Source organism: Mauremys mutica, chromosome 3 (assembly GCF_020497125.1).
Source record: "Mauremys mutica isolate MM-2020 ecotype Southern chromosome 3, ASM2049712v1, whole genome shotgun sequence".
Lineage (NCBI taxonomy): Eukaryota > Metazoa > Chordata > Testudines > Geoemydidae > Mauremys > Mauremys mutica.
Window position 1 is genome coordinate 85,126,955 of NC_059074.1, and position 16,928 is coordinate 85,143,882.

At 38.1% G+C, this 16,928-nt stretch overlaps 1 protein-coding gene and 2 long non-coding RNA genes across 6 annotated transcripts in view; 2 read left to right on the forward strand and 1 right to left on the reverse strand.

Moving 5' to 3' along the window:
• Positions 1–16,928, forward strand: part of LOC123365756 — a 117,287-nt gene that overhangs the window by 71,164 nt on the left and 29,195 nt on the right. The gene's annotated exons all lie outside the window — the stretch shown is intronic.
• The window catches only part of CDK19 (cyclin dependent kinase 19), a 207,931-nt gene that overhangs the window by 15,766 nt on the left and 175,237 nt on the right, over positions 1–16,928 (reverse strand). For all 3 annotated transcript variants that reach the window (XM_045008620.1, XM_045008622.1, XM_045008623.1), the window contains 4 exons: positions 5,700–5,843; positions 5,375–5,444; positions 4,368–4,440; positions 3,109–3,206 (listed from right to left, as the gene is read on the reverse strand). In XM_045008620.1, the coding sequence (XP_044864555.1) occupies positions 3,109–3,206; positions 4,368–4,440; positions 5,375–5,444; positions 5,700–5,843 (385 nt within the window). The remainder of the gene's footprint in view (positions 1–3,108; positions 3,207–4,367; positions 4,441–5,374; positions 5,445–5,699; positions 5,844–16,928) is intronic.
• Positions 7,235–15,924, forward strand: LOC123365754. The gene is made up of 3 exons (XR_006577739.1): positions 7,235–7,462; positions 11,605–11,712; positions 15,398–15,924. It is a non-coding gene; the product is annotated as an uncharacterized LOC123365754 (long non-coding RNA).

Sequence of the window (16,928 nt, forward strand, 5' to 3'; positions counted from 1 at the left end):
CCAGAAACTCTACAGCACTTAATTGGGAGTATGAATGGCACAGTAGATTGAGAGCCTGATCCAATGCCCATTAATGTCATGGGAGTCTTTCCATTGACTTCAACGGCTTTTGTATCATGCCCTAAATGTACTAGCTATTCATCTCTGGAGAACTGGAATCAATTAGTATCAGGGGCCTTGTTTAGAAGGAAAAAGAAAGTAGTTTTTAGATTGAGTCAGCTAATATGATTTGAAATACTATTTAGTATCTAGTGTACACACAGTTTAATACCTTTAAAATCGTGTTGCCAGGTGTGACCTAGGCAGAAGTAGACCAGTATGAGAGAGCAAAAACCTACTAGTAGATAATATTTTGTACCATTTTAGTTTCAGCAATTTTTGCTGTTGAACCTTCAGGGGGTAACCTGTGTTGCAATACAATCAGCTTAACATGACTTTGAAAGTGCCAACCTGGGTCTACGATAATTGCTAAGAGGCATTTCAAATCATAATTGCTAACTTGATTTTTTTCTTAATTCTTTTTTCCTAGTCTAGACTAGACCTGTGCTTTCTTCCATGAGGGCTCCTACACCTCAAATAATTGTTAACAAAAGAGTAAATATTTTTTGAAATCCAAACAAATATCATAGGACTAACAAGACTCATGATAAATGTCATTGCTTGATCACTCACAGACTTTTGTTGCATTGTAAGCTCTTCAGGGCAGGGATCTCTTTTTTATATGTTTATAAAGTGCCTGGCACAATGGGGTTCTAGTCCATGACTGGAGCTCCTAGGTGCTACCATAATAATAAATAAAATAAAATAAAATAAAATAACAACAACAACATAAATAAATAAATAAATAATCCCATGCTGCATCTGTGTATTTTCTATTCAGATAATAAAGTTTCCTGGACAGGGTTTTTATTGCCTTTCTGGCTGAAAAGCAACTAGCACACTGTTGGCACAATTAAATAATTGTATACAAAAAACACTATGTTAAAAGAATAGTCAGTTTGCAAAGACAAGCACTCAAATGTTAGGAAATTCAAGAATAAGGTGGCCATGCCCCTGCTTACAGTTATTAATTACTTGATCACATGCTATTTTTACCATAGCACCCCTGCCTCACTAAGTACACGGGATGGATAGGACTCTTCAAATGGGTAGATATTCATATTTCTTTTTATCCTCTTCAAAGAGTGGGTGGCCTTTCGCCTTATTTACTGCACACCATCCAACTCCTGCCTGGAATACAGAATTATTCATTTCCTCATGAGCGTTTCCATGCTGCTCATCACTGTGGCATAAGAGTACTTCACAAACACTAATTCATTACATTTATAACACCCCTGTGGGTAGGGAAGCATTACCATCCACATTTTATAGCTGGGGAACTAAGGCACAGAGAGATTAAGTCCAAAATTATCAAGTGTCCACTAAATTTGCTCAGCTTGAGATCCACTGGCATGTGGATAGCAGTTTATATGTTCAAATCACACCTCTCATTGACATTAGATGCAGTTGTGAGTACTCAGCACATTCACAAAGCAGAACCTAGGATCTCAAGCTGGGAACCCATAAAATGAAGAGCAAACAATTAGTGGATAACTATGAAAAGTTTTGTTTAAGTGACTTGCCCAGCACCACATAGGAACTTCGTGGCAGAGTCAAGAACAGAATCCAATTCTCTAGGATATCATTCAACTGCCTAAACCATGAAACGATCCTTTCTCTTCCTGCAATCTCCTTCACTGCACACCTTCCAACTTCTGCAACAAATGAGGCAAGGGTTCTACAGACAGCTTCATTCACTACAGAACACTGGTTCAGCCCTGCGCAGATCCATCCTGTACTGAATGAGGCAGGTGTCCTGTGGAAAAGCAGTATGTTATCATGTAATTAAAGTCTGTATCATAACACATATGCACAAGGGAGCTGAATTAAACTTGCATGGGCAACCTGAAGTCTGGCATCTCCTAACTTTTGAGTGCTTGACTTTCTAACCAAAATGTTCTTTTAATTAAGTATTTCTGATGTAATTTCCTAGAACACTGAAAAAAACTTCTATCGTGACAAGCCATCATATTTTTCCTTAATCTCATTCTCAGAAACAGTTAACCAGTGGTCCCCAACCTTTTTCGTCTGGCGAGGCACGGAGGACCGTGGGGGGCGGACGAGCATTTGCCAAAATTCCGATGACAAGCAGCAACGTCAATAGGCGTCGCCGCCAAAATGCCGCCGGGAAGTAGCGTCATCCAGAGGCGTCGCTGCCAAAAATCAGCGGCATTTCAGCAGCGACGCCTCTGGATGATGCAGCTTATCGGCGGCATTTTGGCGGATGCTCGTCCGCCGGCCAATACGTGGGCACCATGGCACCCGCGGGCACCACGTTGGGGACCCTTGAGGCTAAACCATTTTAAGTGAAACTTCAATAAAAAACCAAAACAAAAACCAGCCTCAGGCAATCCCTACCCAGCATCAAAAATTTCAGCCCAGACGGTTAAAGTTTGGTAAAGTTATAACGGAAAGTGGTTTAGCAACCGTAACTACATCTGATGCTGCTGCCAGCTCAGTCTATAATTAATGATAAGACACTAGATTGAGGTCATATGATAAAGTGTTTTTGGTATTCTTATCATAACAGCAGATGTATCTGTCCATGTCACACCACTTCCGCTGGCATAATTCAAGGTCTCTGCCTAAGGGAGACTGTACACTAAGATAAGAGGGGCTGATTTATAAGTAATTCTTCAGAACTAAGTACATTATGTACAGCTTGGCTGAATGATGTATGTCTAAGAGGGGCATATCTACAAGAGTTTTATATAAATACTTCAGAATAGTTTTCTAAGAACCATCACTTCTTTCCCCCCACCATTTACCCACTTTTACTGAGTGCAGCAAGTATAAAGTTGTTGCTCTGCCTATCACTGGTCGATTGACACCACTGGTGCCCCTAGAAAGCTCAGAGGTGGACTCACAGTGGTGAGAAATATGTTCTCGTTACAAGCAGAATTCTTCATTTTTAAATGGTCACCATATATTGCACATTAATAGTTAGTCAAAAAAAAAAGGCATCAGAACACAGACAAAGTGAGAACACAGACAAAGTGAGACACATACTCTGATGTAGGCAGTGGATCCTCCTGGAAATAGGGATCCTGCAAAGCCTGCTCTGAGGTAATTCTCTTCGTAGGATCCATGGTAAGAAGTTTTTGAAGCTGTGTAGTGTAACATTGGAAGTAGTAAACAACTTATGAAACCATTATTTTTAAAACTAATGGCTTGTATGCCACACTTACATCACGATCTGGTAAACTACAAATGGCTCATTCAGAAAAGCAAAATAAGGCATTTCATGCACAGCAGCACGTCTAGTTCTATGATGCACATACATCAAAAATATTATGATTATGAAGTTTTGTTGGTCTGAGAAATAAAGTTAACTGTAGATTCTTCAGTGCTGTATGTGCCACCTTGAGCTACTCAAAGTGGCTCTAAATTAAGTGTAACCGTCCGTGAAGGATCAGCTCAATATAAGGGTGATTCTCTGCAGGCACACAGATGGGATAGAAGTTATTATGTGACTCCCTGCTGCTGGCAGAGCAGGGAAAGAGGCATAGAGGAAAGTGGGTGAGATCAAGACCTCCTTTTGCCATGCCCTTTGGTACTCTTTGTAGACAATGTATGCAAGAGCAGCCTGAGAGAAGCTGTAACTCAGTGCATGGGGACTGGTCCCACGCAAAGGCTGCATCCAGATCAGAGTGCAAAGGTGATCTTTATGCTACTATTGTGCACACACCCATGGCCTATCCTCTTTGCAAATGAGCTACACTAGTAGTACACGGGTAGCACTCTGCTCCCATATGAGACACAAAGATTCTATGCCTGGTATCTCTTGCTTGCGGATGTGAACATTATGCAGGCAATTTGCTCAGCCCCTCGCAGGTAAAGGCCCAACACAGGAGATGGGCTCTGGAGAGTATTTGCAAGGTTTATAAGCTAGGGCTCTGATGGACTTTTCTATGTTATAGGTATGTTAAATAGCAAAGAACTAAAGAAAGCATTCATCTTTCAGAAGGAAAAGTGATCCCCCCGCCCCCTCTCTCCCACCGATACATGTATAATTCACAAACTGACATATGATGTAACTATACAGAGGGATTACTTTGCCTATATCAGAAAGGCAGCCAGTTCTGGGGTGATATGCAGAAGCCGACAATGGCAAATTTGTTAAAATATTAAAAGCCATGTCTGTAGCTATCATTTATATTTTTAAAATTCATACTTCTCATCCTCCAGTAAGCAGAAATGGAAATGTTTTAATATCACAATTATATTTCAAAGTAAAATAATCTCTAAGAGCACAATGATGTACATACCAAAAGGAAAACTTTGCTGTCAGGCTTGACTTTGTGTTTCTCCATGTATTTTATGAGGCTACTATTGGCATATCTGAAAAATTGTAAACACATTTCAAAAATAATATACTGTAGGATTATGGCACTGCACCAAGCAATAAAGAAAATGCATACTAGTCCCAAAGGACACATTTTGTATTTCATTTGTTAGAATATATAATGTCCTACATTGCCATACACTATATTTGTGAAGTGTGAATGTTTGTCCTAGCTTTCAGTGTTAGTATTTTTAAAATGGTTTGTTCTTTATTACAATGGAACGTACAGCTTTGATATATGGCTGAGGTCTTGATAGTAGCACACAGCCATAGCAAATGTTGTAGGGAGGGTAGAGCTGCCCTATCCTAGTGGAAGCTACTTTGTCAGACAGGCACAGTAGCTCCAACAGTGCAGCCACTGCATCATCATTTGCCATTTGAGAAGCTGTTGCAACTATTCCCTTCAGCTGGCAGAGAAACAAGCCTGTCCCTTTTCCCAACAGAAGCATGACCCATGTGAAGTCTTTGCATTTCCTGAGCTCAAATATTCCCATTAAGAATAATCAGACATAGAATTTATGTCTTGCTTTTAATCTCTAGATCTCTGGGGGTAACTATAATTATTTTACAAAGAGGGAAACCGATGCACAGAGGCATCAAGTGATTTGCCAAAGGTCACTCAGAAATTCCAGGGCAGAGCTGGAAATAATTCTCAAAGCTCCTGAATCCCAGACCTGTGCCTTGTCCTGGACTATGCTGCTCCCTGTACCATTTCCCTTCCTTGTCTACCAGTGCAGGGGATGATCTGACTTACTCAGCAAAACCTCTTGCCAACATTAAAAGATGGACACTAGCATTCTTTTAAAATCCAAATAATACTCTTCCAAAGTCTAAACAAGACAGAAGATAACTGAAGCTAATCTCTAGTGGTGATTTCTGTGTATCTATTACAAGCAATTTTTAACCACCATCTGTGGTATAATCACTTACGTTGTTCTCCTAAAGTCTTTTTGAAGTGTGGGATATTCTGGCATCTTCCTTATATCTTCCCAGTCTTTATCTTAGAAAAGATAAAGCAATCGGACAGTTTAAAGTGCAGGTTAAATAATATGATGTGCATAAACTGTAATATTTGTCTGACATTTTATGTTAGTTGTTCTGTATTGTTATTCCACAAGTCCCACCACGTTCTTGGGCAGAGACTCCACATCCATCATACTGCCAGCTTTTATAAAGCTATAGAGCTAGTAATTTCCTTTAAAACAAAATCCAACTCAAAGGGTTTATGCCTGACCTTTTAATGAAAGTAAATTACCTGCTGGGAATCCCATTACACTAAAAATGCGGTCTAGCTGATCATGATGAAAAGGATTGCTCGTTTTGATGTCTTCCTGACGACAGTGAAAAATAGGTTCTGAAGTCAATAGCTCAGCAAATATACACCCAATTGCCCATATATCTAGGAAAGAGAGAAGATAATTTATGTGAATTGACCATATTCCATCAGCCTGATTTCTATTTTACACAGTAAAGACACAATAACTCACATGAAAATTCATTACAATGATTTAAAACATGCAATAAATTAACACATGGGAAATGGAATAACTGGACCACCACATTTTAGGTTACAAGCCAAATCAAACAAACAGTCTTGTAAATTCTATCTGAAGTTGGACTCTGGCAATCTAACACAGTATAACAATACATTCAGAGTTACAGCAGAAGCCCTCCCAATCTCTGCTGACAACTTAATCACTTGAATGTCCTGAAGATTATCTAAAACAGAACATAATGCTCCAAAAAGGATAGATTGAAATAATAGCTCTATCAGATACTCTCACGCAATTCCTACAAGGCAATCAAATATATACTGATAAGGAAAAAATATAACAGCTTGTGTGATTGGGCAAACAATGCAGACTAGATAAAATGAAGAGAGCAAGATCCAAATTTTAGCTAAGGAAGAAGACACACTGTAGCTTTCTCAACCAATTCAAAAGACTCTGATACATGCTCAGTAATGCCCATTGCAACCATTTTACAACAGTGTACTCTACAGTAGCTTGATAGCAAGTGCATTAATGAACAGTACAACAGACTGATCATCTCAATGAAAGCAAATTCTAGTAACATTAATTTGATACAAAAAGGTTTTGTGTTCTGTCATGTTAATATGCTATTCAAAACAAAATCTACCAGAACAGCAATTTCAGTTATGTTAAATAAATCTATAGATTATATGTGATCTAGCTAAGTCCACTAACAACAGTCCTAGAGTTTATTGTACTACAACAAACTTACATTATGCTAAGCGCCCTAAAAATATAAAATAGTCAAGCAATGGATTTGAGGATGGGGAAAAAATACTGGCAGCTGAATTAGGCACCACCAGAAAAATAATTTTTAATTTTTACTCATAGTACCCTTTGGATTATTTCCTCCAGTTAGTTTTCAGTGTCCCAAATTGCTCCACTTCCTTTGAGAAATACCATTCCACAAGTCAACATCTTATCATCAGACATTTTGCTGATGGTCACCTTAAATTTTCCCTTTCAATATTTCATCCCATTACTTTTATACACAATTAGGTCATTCTCAGGTGTTGTCTTGCTTTGATTTTATTATTAGGGGTATTCACATGAAAACAACATCTTTTGTTCTTAAGATTTTATCTCCTTCTGCAGCATGGGCAGCCTGGTATTTACATAATTTCTATGTGGGTCAAGTGAAAAGACTTAATCACTGAGTCTTACATGAGGTGTTTAACTTCTTCCACTAAAAGTAAAATATGAAATTAGTGATCTCCTTTTGGTGGCAAAGATGACCTGGAAAACCTCCTCAGATATGGCACATTAAACTTTAGAAGTCTTTATTCCCTTATGAGCTAAGCTGTGAGTTAGGCAGTTTACAGGTGGGCATGGATTCAAGTATCCTGAGTCTTTGTGATATAGATAAACAGAGAAATTACATTTCTCTGTCCTCGTGACTTCACAAAAGAAGCCATAGCAACAAGTGGAATTTTTTCTATAACAACTTTTTTTTAAACACACACAGGCTGCAAACTCAGCATTTCAGGTAATGTTTCATTTACTCAAGAAATGGATTACTGGGCAACATGAAAGTACTTTAACTATGTTGCTTTTCAGTCATTACATTTAATATGTGCAGTTAATAATTCCTGAGCTTAGCCTGTTATGCCTCTTGTTGGATTTCCTTCAACTGTCTTTAGGGTATTATCAAAAATATCCTTAAAAGACTTATTAAATTATAGAAAATCTGTAGCTTTTATTTTTTATAGAATCACAGATTTATACAGCTAGAAAAGGAATCATGAATTGCAATCCAAGTGCGTCAGGATTTTCTCTACACTAATCCTTAGCTTTATGTAACCTGCTCTAAAACATGTCCTTGGCAGATACTACTGCAACTGCTTAATTGCCCTTACTGCTAGGCAGAGTCGATAAAAATCAACTATTTTTTAAAAATCAGATTTTTTAAATTTAAATTGGATTTTCTAATTCAAATTAAATATGGGCTTATTTTTTAAAAACAAACATAAGTAAATCTGAAATTATGACAACCTACATTAAGGTCTAAACTTACTATAATCTATTAAAATAATTTAAGTTAATTTTTTTTTTAATTAAGCAATACATGTTTGCTGCCAACTTTCAAAGAAAGTCAAACCACTGAACTGGCAGAAATCACTGGCTAACCACCTGGAACATCATGGTTTACTGAAGCGCTAAACCAGCTTTTGAAATCAGTAGCCACTTCTGCAGGTGCAGAAGGAATATTTTTTTATTTCAGTTTATTCTACTAGTTCATCTCAATGACTAATTCATTCAAAGTTAAAAAACCAGCTGGGTGATGAAAAAAAAAAGCAGGAAAGTTTGTTTTCCTCTTCCAATATATGTAAAAAAACAGGTGGGAGAGGATGAAATCTATGAGTTCTAAAATCTTGAAGGACGTGATGACCAGAAACAATCAGTTCAATTAATGAACTAAGAATACTACTTCCTTTGTTTAAAAATTAAGTTAGTTTTCAATGCAAAACTTATTTTGATAAACTGTTTATCTTCTGTATCCAGCGCTAACTAAAAATTAAAATTAAAATGCAGTTTTGTCCGTTTTTAATTGAATTTTAATTTCTATCCAAACAGAACTTGACAAATCATGTACAAAACTGATAATAAAAAGATATGAAATTTAAAAATTAAGAATCCAAGTAAACATGAGTTAAGCTACAGAATTGCTTAAATAAATATGTATAGATATATATTATATCCATCTTATTAGCAAAAAAACAAAAACAAAAACAAAAACCCAACCAACACCACAAAATTTAGTGTAAAGGCTATATTTAGTTGCAAATCAACATGTTTTAATGGTTGCCAACAAAGGAGACCCAACCTTTATTTAGAAAAATAACTAAAAAGTAGAAATGCAAAACAAGATTAAAATCTGTGATTTACATCGCTTTGATTTAAATCAATCCAGCCTGCTATTAGGAATGTTTTCTATCACATTTCTCAACTCTGCTTTTGTATAATATTGGCAATTTGTGATAATTATCTACCATAGGTGGTATTTCTAGAGAAGGAATAATTCTGGAAATAGTATAGAAGCTCTTTCAGTACAAGTGTCCCTATATACACAAGTGTATCTCCCGGATTATTTGAATTAAATCAATCATGTATAGTTTGGGTCTCATCTTTTTGATAAAAATAAAAGATATTCCTGCCTTTATCTACCATATGGATCCAATCCTGTAAACAGTTAGGCCCGGTCAATACTTAAAAGTTAGATTGACCTAACTATATTACTATGTCAACCTAACCCCTGGCATAAACACGGCTAGGTTGATGGAAGGATTCTATCACCTCTCAGAGAGATGGATTAACTGTAATCAACGGAAAAGCCCTTCCATTGATGTAGAGAGCATCTATGCTGTGGTGCTGTAGCAGCTGTAGCTGTGGTAGTGTAGATATAACCTTAGTACACCATTTAACCCCAGTTGAAACCAAAGAGACTAGACCCACAACAGTAACCACTATCCTTGGAAGTGAGCGTTTGCAGGGTTGAGCACTAAATGTTCAAATGAGATTTTAAAAAGTCTTTCAAATATAAAATATATTGCTTCTCCGCCTTTACTGCTTCAGGGACCTCATATAAAATACAGCATTAAAACAACAGTTTTAATTAATATTTATAATATTTACAATACATAAGTTGTAAAACACCCTGAAATAATAAAAAAAGCAGTAAAAGTCTACCACAGTAGGTTCTTCCCTTTCCCTATCCCTAAAGGTCAGGAGAAGGGATATTTCACTGCTCTTGAGCTACTGAAGCTAAAGCATGGACAGTGTTCATTCTGCTCCTCTATGCCCCCAGGACCAAAAGCCAATTCCCTCCAAACTAGAAGGGTAGCAATGCATATAAGGTTTTAGAAGCTCAGCAAAATAGTGTAACAAGGTGACATGCTGGCTTAATATAGCCAAGTTTTTTTTATTTTACTACATTAATTTTACCCATATTTGATTTTCTAGTAACAAACTCTTGCTATATTCCAACTCTGGTCTACAGAAACTGAAAACGTTGCAGCCTGGACTTGATTCCATACGTTTCTGCAGAGAAAGCACATAATGTTCCCTCATTTGGTGAATGGCAATATCCTGATCCATGAACCAAATTATATTACTTTCCCTGTCAGCCTGGTTCTATCTTCCACTCTCCTTTTCCTATGCTATGGTGAAGATTGAGAGATGAACACATATCTACCCACGACAATGGTTCTTATTTAATTGATAAAATACTGTAACAGAATAGCTTATAGTACATTTTGGGATGGAGGATATGGCAAACAGAAATAATTCTATCTATAAAGGGTTTCATTTAGAAGTGGCAAATTTAAAGTTCAGATGCTTACTTGGCCGTTACCTCAACCTTTTGAACTTTGCTTTTCATAGTTGTCCAGGCTCTCTCTCCTCCTCAAACAACCCCAAGCCCAACCAGTCTCACTCCTGCTAACTTTGCTCCATAGCTTTGAGGGTGGACTAACTGTTGTTGGAGGAAATGACTAAGTAGCCTGTTCCCTTCTGCAATGTAAGATTCTTTTTTTCTGACAGCCTCCCAGTTCCCACCTGTAATGTCTTCATTATTGTAATTATTATCCACATATTTTAAAAGTGTCTCATGATGTTTTATAACTTGGAAAACAGACTTTAAATATATCCACTTTCACTGGCTATATGCTGTTCCTATAAGTGCCTGTATGCCCATATTATTGGAAAGTGTTTATGACTGGCAATGTCCTAACTTTGAAATGTGTGAAATAATGGCTTTTTAGGACAGCTGCTCAATTAGGACGCATTCTGCATAACCCATGTCACATTAGCACTGTAGCTAAAGTGTAAGTATACACAGGGAATTCAAAGGAAAATTAGTGTGAAATAGCTAGGGTCTGAATTTAAAGCACAATAACTGTTCAGCACTAATTCTCCACATGGAGGCTCTTATTCTGCACTAACAAAGGGTGTCCACATGGGAGTTAGTGCAGAATAGCTATTCAGCAGTTGCAGATTCTGGGCTTTTCCTTATGTAGACAAGCCCTTACAGTGAGAGATTTAAAAAGCCCAGTCTAACTTATCTAAAAGAAGAAGAAGAGGTGACTTGAATGAAGGGTAGAAGTACCTCCATGGAAAGAAACTACCAGGTATTAAAGGGTTCTTTAATCCAGCAGAGAAAGGCATTACAAAAACCAATGGCCAGAAGCTTAAAGCCAGATACACTGAAATTAGAAATAAGGCACAAATTTTTAACAGTGAGGGTGATAACCCACTGGAACAAACTACAAGTGAAGTGGTGTATTCTCTATATCTTGAAGTCTTCAGATCAAGGCTGGATACTTCAAGATATGCTTTAGTCAAACAAAGTTATGAACTCAGTACAGGGGCAACTGTGTGAAATGAAATGGCCTGTGATACACAGGAAGTAAGAATGGATAATCTAATGGTCCCTTCTGGCCTTAAACTCTATGAATCTATTAATCTGTTTAAGAGTTTTATCCTTCAGCCCATTACCACAATATCTGAGTGTTTTCTGCATAAAATCAACAGCTATAGTGAAATCCCTAGTGGACTTCCTGGAGAATCTGGAACTTCTCCCTTTTCAAAACTCTGCTTGGGGTACGAGTTTCGTTTTTTATTGGTTGACAGGGATCAAGGCAGTGTCAGTGAAGGGGGCTGCTGAAGCAAGAAAAAAATCGTTCAGCATGGAGTAGAGTGAGAGAAGAAAGAAAAAAGAGATAGGCTCTATGTTAACAGGTATACCCGTAATGTCCAAGGACAATTCATCAAGATTTTACAATAACTAAAATAGATACTACTCAAAAAATCATTCCAAATTTTACATACAACCCAGTGTAGACTGGCAAGGATATAATCTGTTTAAGTTTCAGTGTGATCATACAAGCAGCATGCATGTACTGAATTCAGCTACTGATATGGTACAGTTTGATTCTGAATCTTAGTATATTAATTCAGGGCTCCCAAGTGATCTGGACACACTATGATATTACAGAAACACAGCCTGACAGTTATTAAACATAATTTCTTCAAGTACTTAAAGATAGGATAAAATGTAATAAAAATATTTAAAGATGGGAGAAAAAAATCTCGCTTCTTTTTGTTATTTCTGATACGGGGGAAATATTTGTCCTTAATTTACAAAAGAAATCCCATTTCTTTTTTTTTTAAGGACAGTTTTTCAACTATTCCTTTGAGTGGGACCTTTAAATTTTATTTCTCTAAGCACTGGAAGAGTGGCTCTTGGAAAAGATTGGTTATTGAACCTTTCTTTTGAATGTGATGCCTCATATGCCGATCTGATGACAGGTTTGCATGAGCTAGCCTATGAAAGGCTTTTCACCAGGAAGCAGGCAGTGATGTTGATGGGCTATGGGCCAGGAGTTTTTGGTACCACTTATCTAGAAGTTGTCAAATATTCATTGAAGCTTTAACAAACAGCATCTCAAAGGAACAGAACTGAAGAACTGAAATTTGTACTGTGAAAATATGAGCAAGTTAGTGTTCTGTCAAACAACCCACTTCTCAGAGATTTGGAGAATGTACATAGCTAGTAACTACGTATTTAACACTAACATTTCATCACAAGAATGGGTGGTCTCTAGGGTTATCATATATAGGACCAAGCCAATTTAAAATCAGATAGAACAAAACCATGACATGCAAATGAAGATGAAAGATATAAAACCAAGAGTCTGTATCTAATGTTTAAATACACTTGCTATTTGTTTGTTTGTTTGTTTGTTTTTATCATCACTTCTTTAAACTGGCCTGTATTCCAAACTTCCCTTAAGGCCTGTACTGGTGTCATGTTTTAAACTCTCACTCATACCTCTTGAAAAATATTGGGTGAAATCCTGGCCCCACTGAAGCCAATGGCAAAATTCCCATTTTCTTCAACAAGGCCAGGATTTCATCCACTCCGTCTAGAAAGAATTCTCTTTACATGTCAAAATGTCTACTCTTCTACTTCCATCTCTGTGCCTCATAATATTTCCATAAGATGATACTGAGATCTTCTGAGTTCAGCAGCTGCTGTATATTAGGCATCTCCAGTCATAATCTTGTTTGCAACATTACATTCAATTACAGTGGCAAGCATTGGGTTATGACTTCACATAGGGAATGAGCAGCAGGAACAGATGAACTCCTAAAGAACAGTCTTTTTTATGTAATGTAAAGAATAAATTATGTACAAAAAACTACATGAAAAGAACAATATCTAAGTTGCAAAATCAGAAAATCAAAAGTTAGGAAATGCCAGATTTAGGATTGCCTACACAACCTTAATTCTGTCACCTCGTGTGTGCCCTCTGTGCACTGAATGAGCCAGCGAACCTGTGGGGAAAAGTAGGATATGTGATCATAATCTGTATCATAATGCACAAGCATTAAGGTCACGTGGGCAACTGTAAATCAGGCATTTTCCAACTTTCAAGTGCTTGTCTTACAACCTAAATAATATTCTTTTAAATGTAGATTGGTTGTGTGGAATTTCCTAGACTTTTAAAAAATAAATAGGAAAAAGTTAAAAAAATATTTTATGTATAACTATAACAATACTCCCATCATGCAGCACCAATGTTTGAACCCTGAGCCTTCAGCACTGCCTCACAGGCTGCTACCATTTGAGCAACAGGACTAGCTACATTAGCCGGCAGTAGGAGCTGGTTGTTACCCCAGAGAGACCATGTGCTGAGTCAGGGGGGACTGGCCCATCTTACTCACCTTATCTCCCAATTCTCCCTCCCTGAGGATTGGAGGCGCTCCAGCCCCATTTGGTGCCCCGGGGGCAGGGAATTTGGGTCGCTAGGGCCAGCTGCTGGGTTTGGTGGGGAGTTGGATCCTGGTCTGGCTCTCTCTTTTCTAACCTGCGTGGGGCCGCCAGACGGGGGCATGGGTGACTGGGACCACAGGTAGGTTCGGAGTATTGTCCTACCCCCTGCTACACCTGTTTCCAGGTGTTCTCAGTACAGCATGTGCTGATGTTGAGACTTCTGCTTTGCCAGAAGCATCAGCTCAGCCTCAGAAAATGTAATTAGTTACTATTTTGCCAGGCCATCAAAATTTTCCTAAGACACAAGTGAGAGAAGGGAAATGGCCATTTTAAAGTTTATTTCTCACCAAAAGCACAATGGGATTTCCTCACCAAATATCATAGGGCTGCTGCAAATAATGGATGTCAGAGAGCTTCTCACAGAAAAGTAAACAAGAATCTTTTATAATGGAAACTGTTAGGCAGCCCAAATATAGGGATTGCTTTATCTCCCCGTAATGATGAAGGAATTAACATTATGCAAGAAATACTGCATTGGCAAAACTGTTTTGTAACAATGTTTTATGAAGATTTCCAAGAAGCATGAGCGGCCCTTTAAAATCACGTTATGCTTTGCAATTTTAAAGTGACTGTGGAGGGTGTGGCCTAAGCATAGGACTGGAAGGACATGACTCCTACTTTCTAATCCTGGCTCTGACACTGACTCCCATTTTGGGACTTGGGCAAGCCGCTTACTCTCTCTGCCTCAGCTTCTCTCCTGGGACTTTCTGTTAATAAAAGGACACATCCCTCATAAGTATATAGATGCCTGTAAGGCATACTCCAGGAAACAGACAGATATTGAATGCAAACAAAGTAATATACACTGTAAAAAGTGAGACTCGAAGAGCACTCCAGAACCAGATGGCATGGAGCTCTCTGGTATATAGCAATGAGTCTCAGCTGGACTGACCAGCTCAGTGCACCTCACACACAGTTATAATATTTATCCAAAAGGGGGCATGTAATCTATTACTAGAAAACTAGTAACTAACAGATCATTAATCTTCTTTTGTGATATACGTACAGAAAATCTAAAAATAATTATGAAGACAAAAGAAAGGGTCTGACACCCCAAGCCAGGACAGTGGGTTCTTCATTTGCATCAGAGATTGCAGGAAGAGCATTTGTATTGTAAAAAAAATCACAAGTGGGAAGAAGCCAGCATGGCCTCAACACCCAGCAAGGGAAAGGAACATTATCTGAGGCTACACTTCAGAATAATACATTTCAAAGGTTTACTGAAGTATAAAAAGAGAGGGAGAGAGCCCCCCACATTATCCTTGCCCTGAGGAGACAAAGAAAACCAAGCACACTGGGCTCTGTGATCCTGGCTAAAGACTAGCCAGCCACGTTGGAAGAATGGCTATGTTGAAAAAACTTTCAACAAGAAGGCTCACGTTGGTTGAATTTCAGTCTTGCTAGTGTATTTTCATTTTTCTTTGTAACCATCTCTATCCCTACTACTTCTAACTTGGTATCACCTAAATCTATGTCCTTATGTAGTTAAACTTGTTTTACTGTAAACCAACTCACTGTTGTGATTGGAAGGAAGGGTGTGTTAACCCCAGTTACGTTAATAAGTTGTTGTGTTCTTTCTCTTTAAAGGAGAAGCAAACTTGTAAGCTTTCGGGAATGTTCCAGCGAGAGGGACTGGACACTACCAGGGAGATGGTTTTGGGGAAACTCAGGACTGGAAGATCTGATGGTGTTGCCCTGCAAGGAGTAACCAGGCTGGCAGAAGTCAGGGTGACTCCATTTTGTGCTGAAAGCACATTGCTGGTAACAGGGCTCTGAGTCAAAGCTGCACAGCACAAAGGCATCCAGGGCTAGAGGGCAGGTGGTGACACAACCCCTTGATGGTCTGGATTGACTCCTAAAGCATCACAGAAGGGTACTGCTTTTACCCATGTTTTCTGAAACTTGACAACTGAGGAAGGAAGATGTATATATTAGTACCGCTGAAAAGGAAAGGAAATTACCATTTTTCTCTTCTAATCTGAAGACAGAACATTAAATTGAACAATATGTTGCAGTGGTATACACAATACTGTTCTTATGAGCTTAACTTCATGTGAAATTAAGATGGAAATTGGTCTCTAATCTCTCTCACATATTCCCATGCAGCTGCTTCAATACATTATTACACTTCTCTGCCACCAGTTTCAAGTTTTAAAATGCTAGTATGTTCCTCAGTTACTCCAAGGTGAGAAAAGGCTTCTTCCCTGGTGGAATCAGTCATGATAAGAAAAATGAGTGCTTGTTTAAATTCACAGTGAAGCCAACAAGCGTTTTTCTATTGACTTCAGTGGGAGCTAGATAAAGCTTTTAATGCCTAAGCTGCCATATCAGCTTCATGGGGAAGGAAGGATTAAGAGATATCTTACCTCTCAGACAGGACAGACACCGAGAGCAGGGCTTTATCTTCTTTCTAAGCATAGTGCTTTGCTTTACAATATATTAGTGTCTTTGTGTTACTGAGGGGTTTAATCCTACATTAATTCATTGTATTATATATATACACACTGAGAGTAACTCTTGTATCCTTATATGTAACTAAATTGGCCAGGTTGTGAAAGCACTAATGCCAGAAAGGCAGTCTGTGAAGCAATCCCATCCATATTTTGAGAATGAGGTAGTCATCTGGAGCACAGTGCAGCGTTGAGAGATATTTGATACTGCTGTAATAATTACATTTGAAGTTCAAATTGATGAAAGCTAAAATATCTCAGCATCAGGGTTTTGTACCCTTAGATGGCTGTAAAGGTTGGCACAAGTCAAAGAATTATCTTCGATCAAGTGCTGATCTCTAGACTACAACTTGGTAACAAACTTTAGTAGCACTCTATGGACAGCAGCCAGTAGTTGAACCTTTTCAACAGACACTTTTATTACTGCACTGATGAGCTGGAGGAGTGGCTTGCAGGAACCCTTTGTTAATTGATGCACACTTTTGGCTTTCTAAAAGAGAATCTTTTTATTTAAAAGTAAGTTTTTAGCCCAATTCCTTGTGAAGGGAGCCTTGAAAACATAAGTGATAACAGATTTCTGAGACTAACAGAAATTTGCAGCTGGGACCCATTTCTGCAGCAGGAGGCTGAGGAGACCTAAAGAGTCAATCCCACTATACTTTGTATTT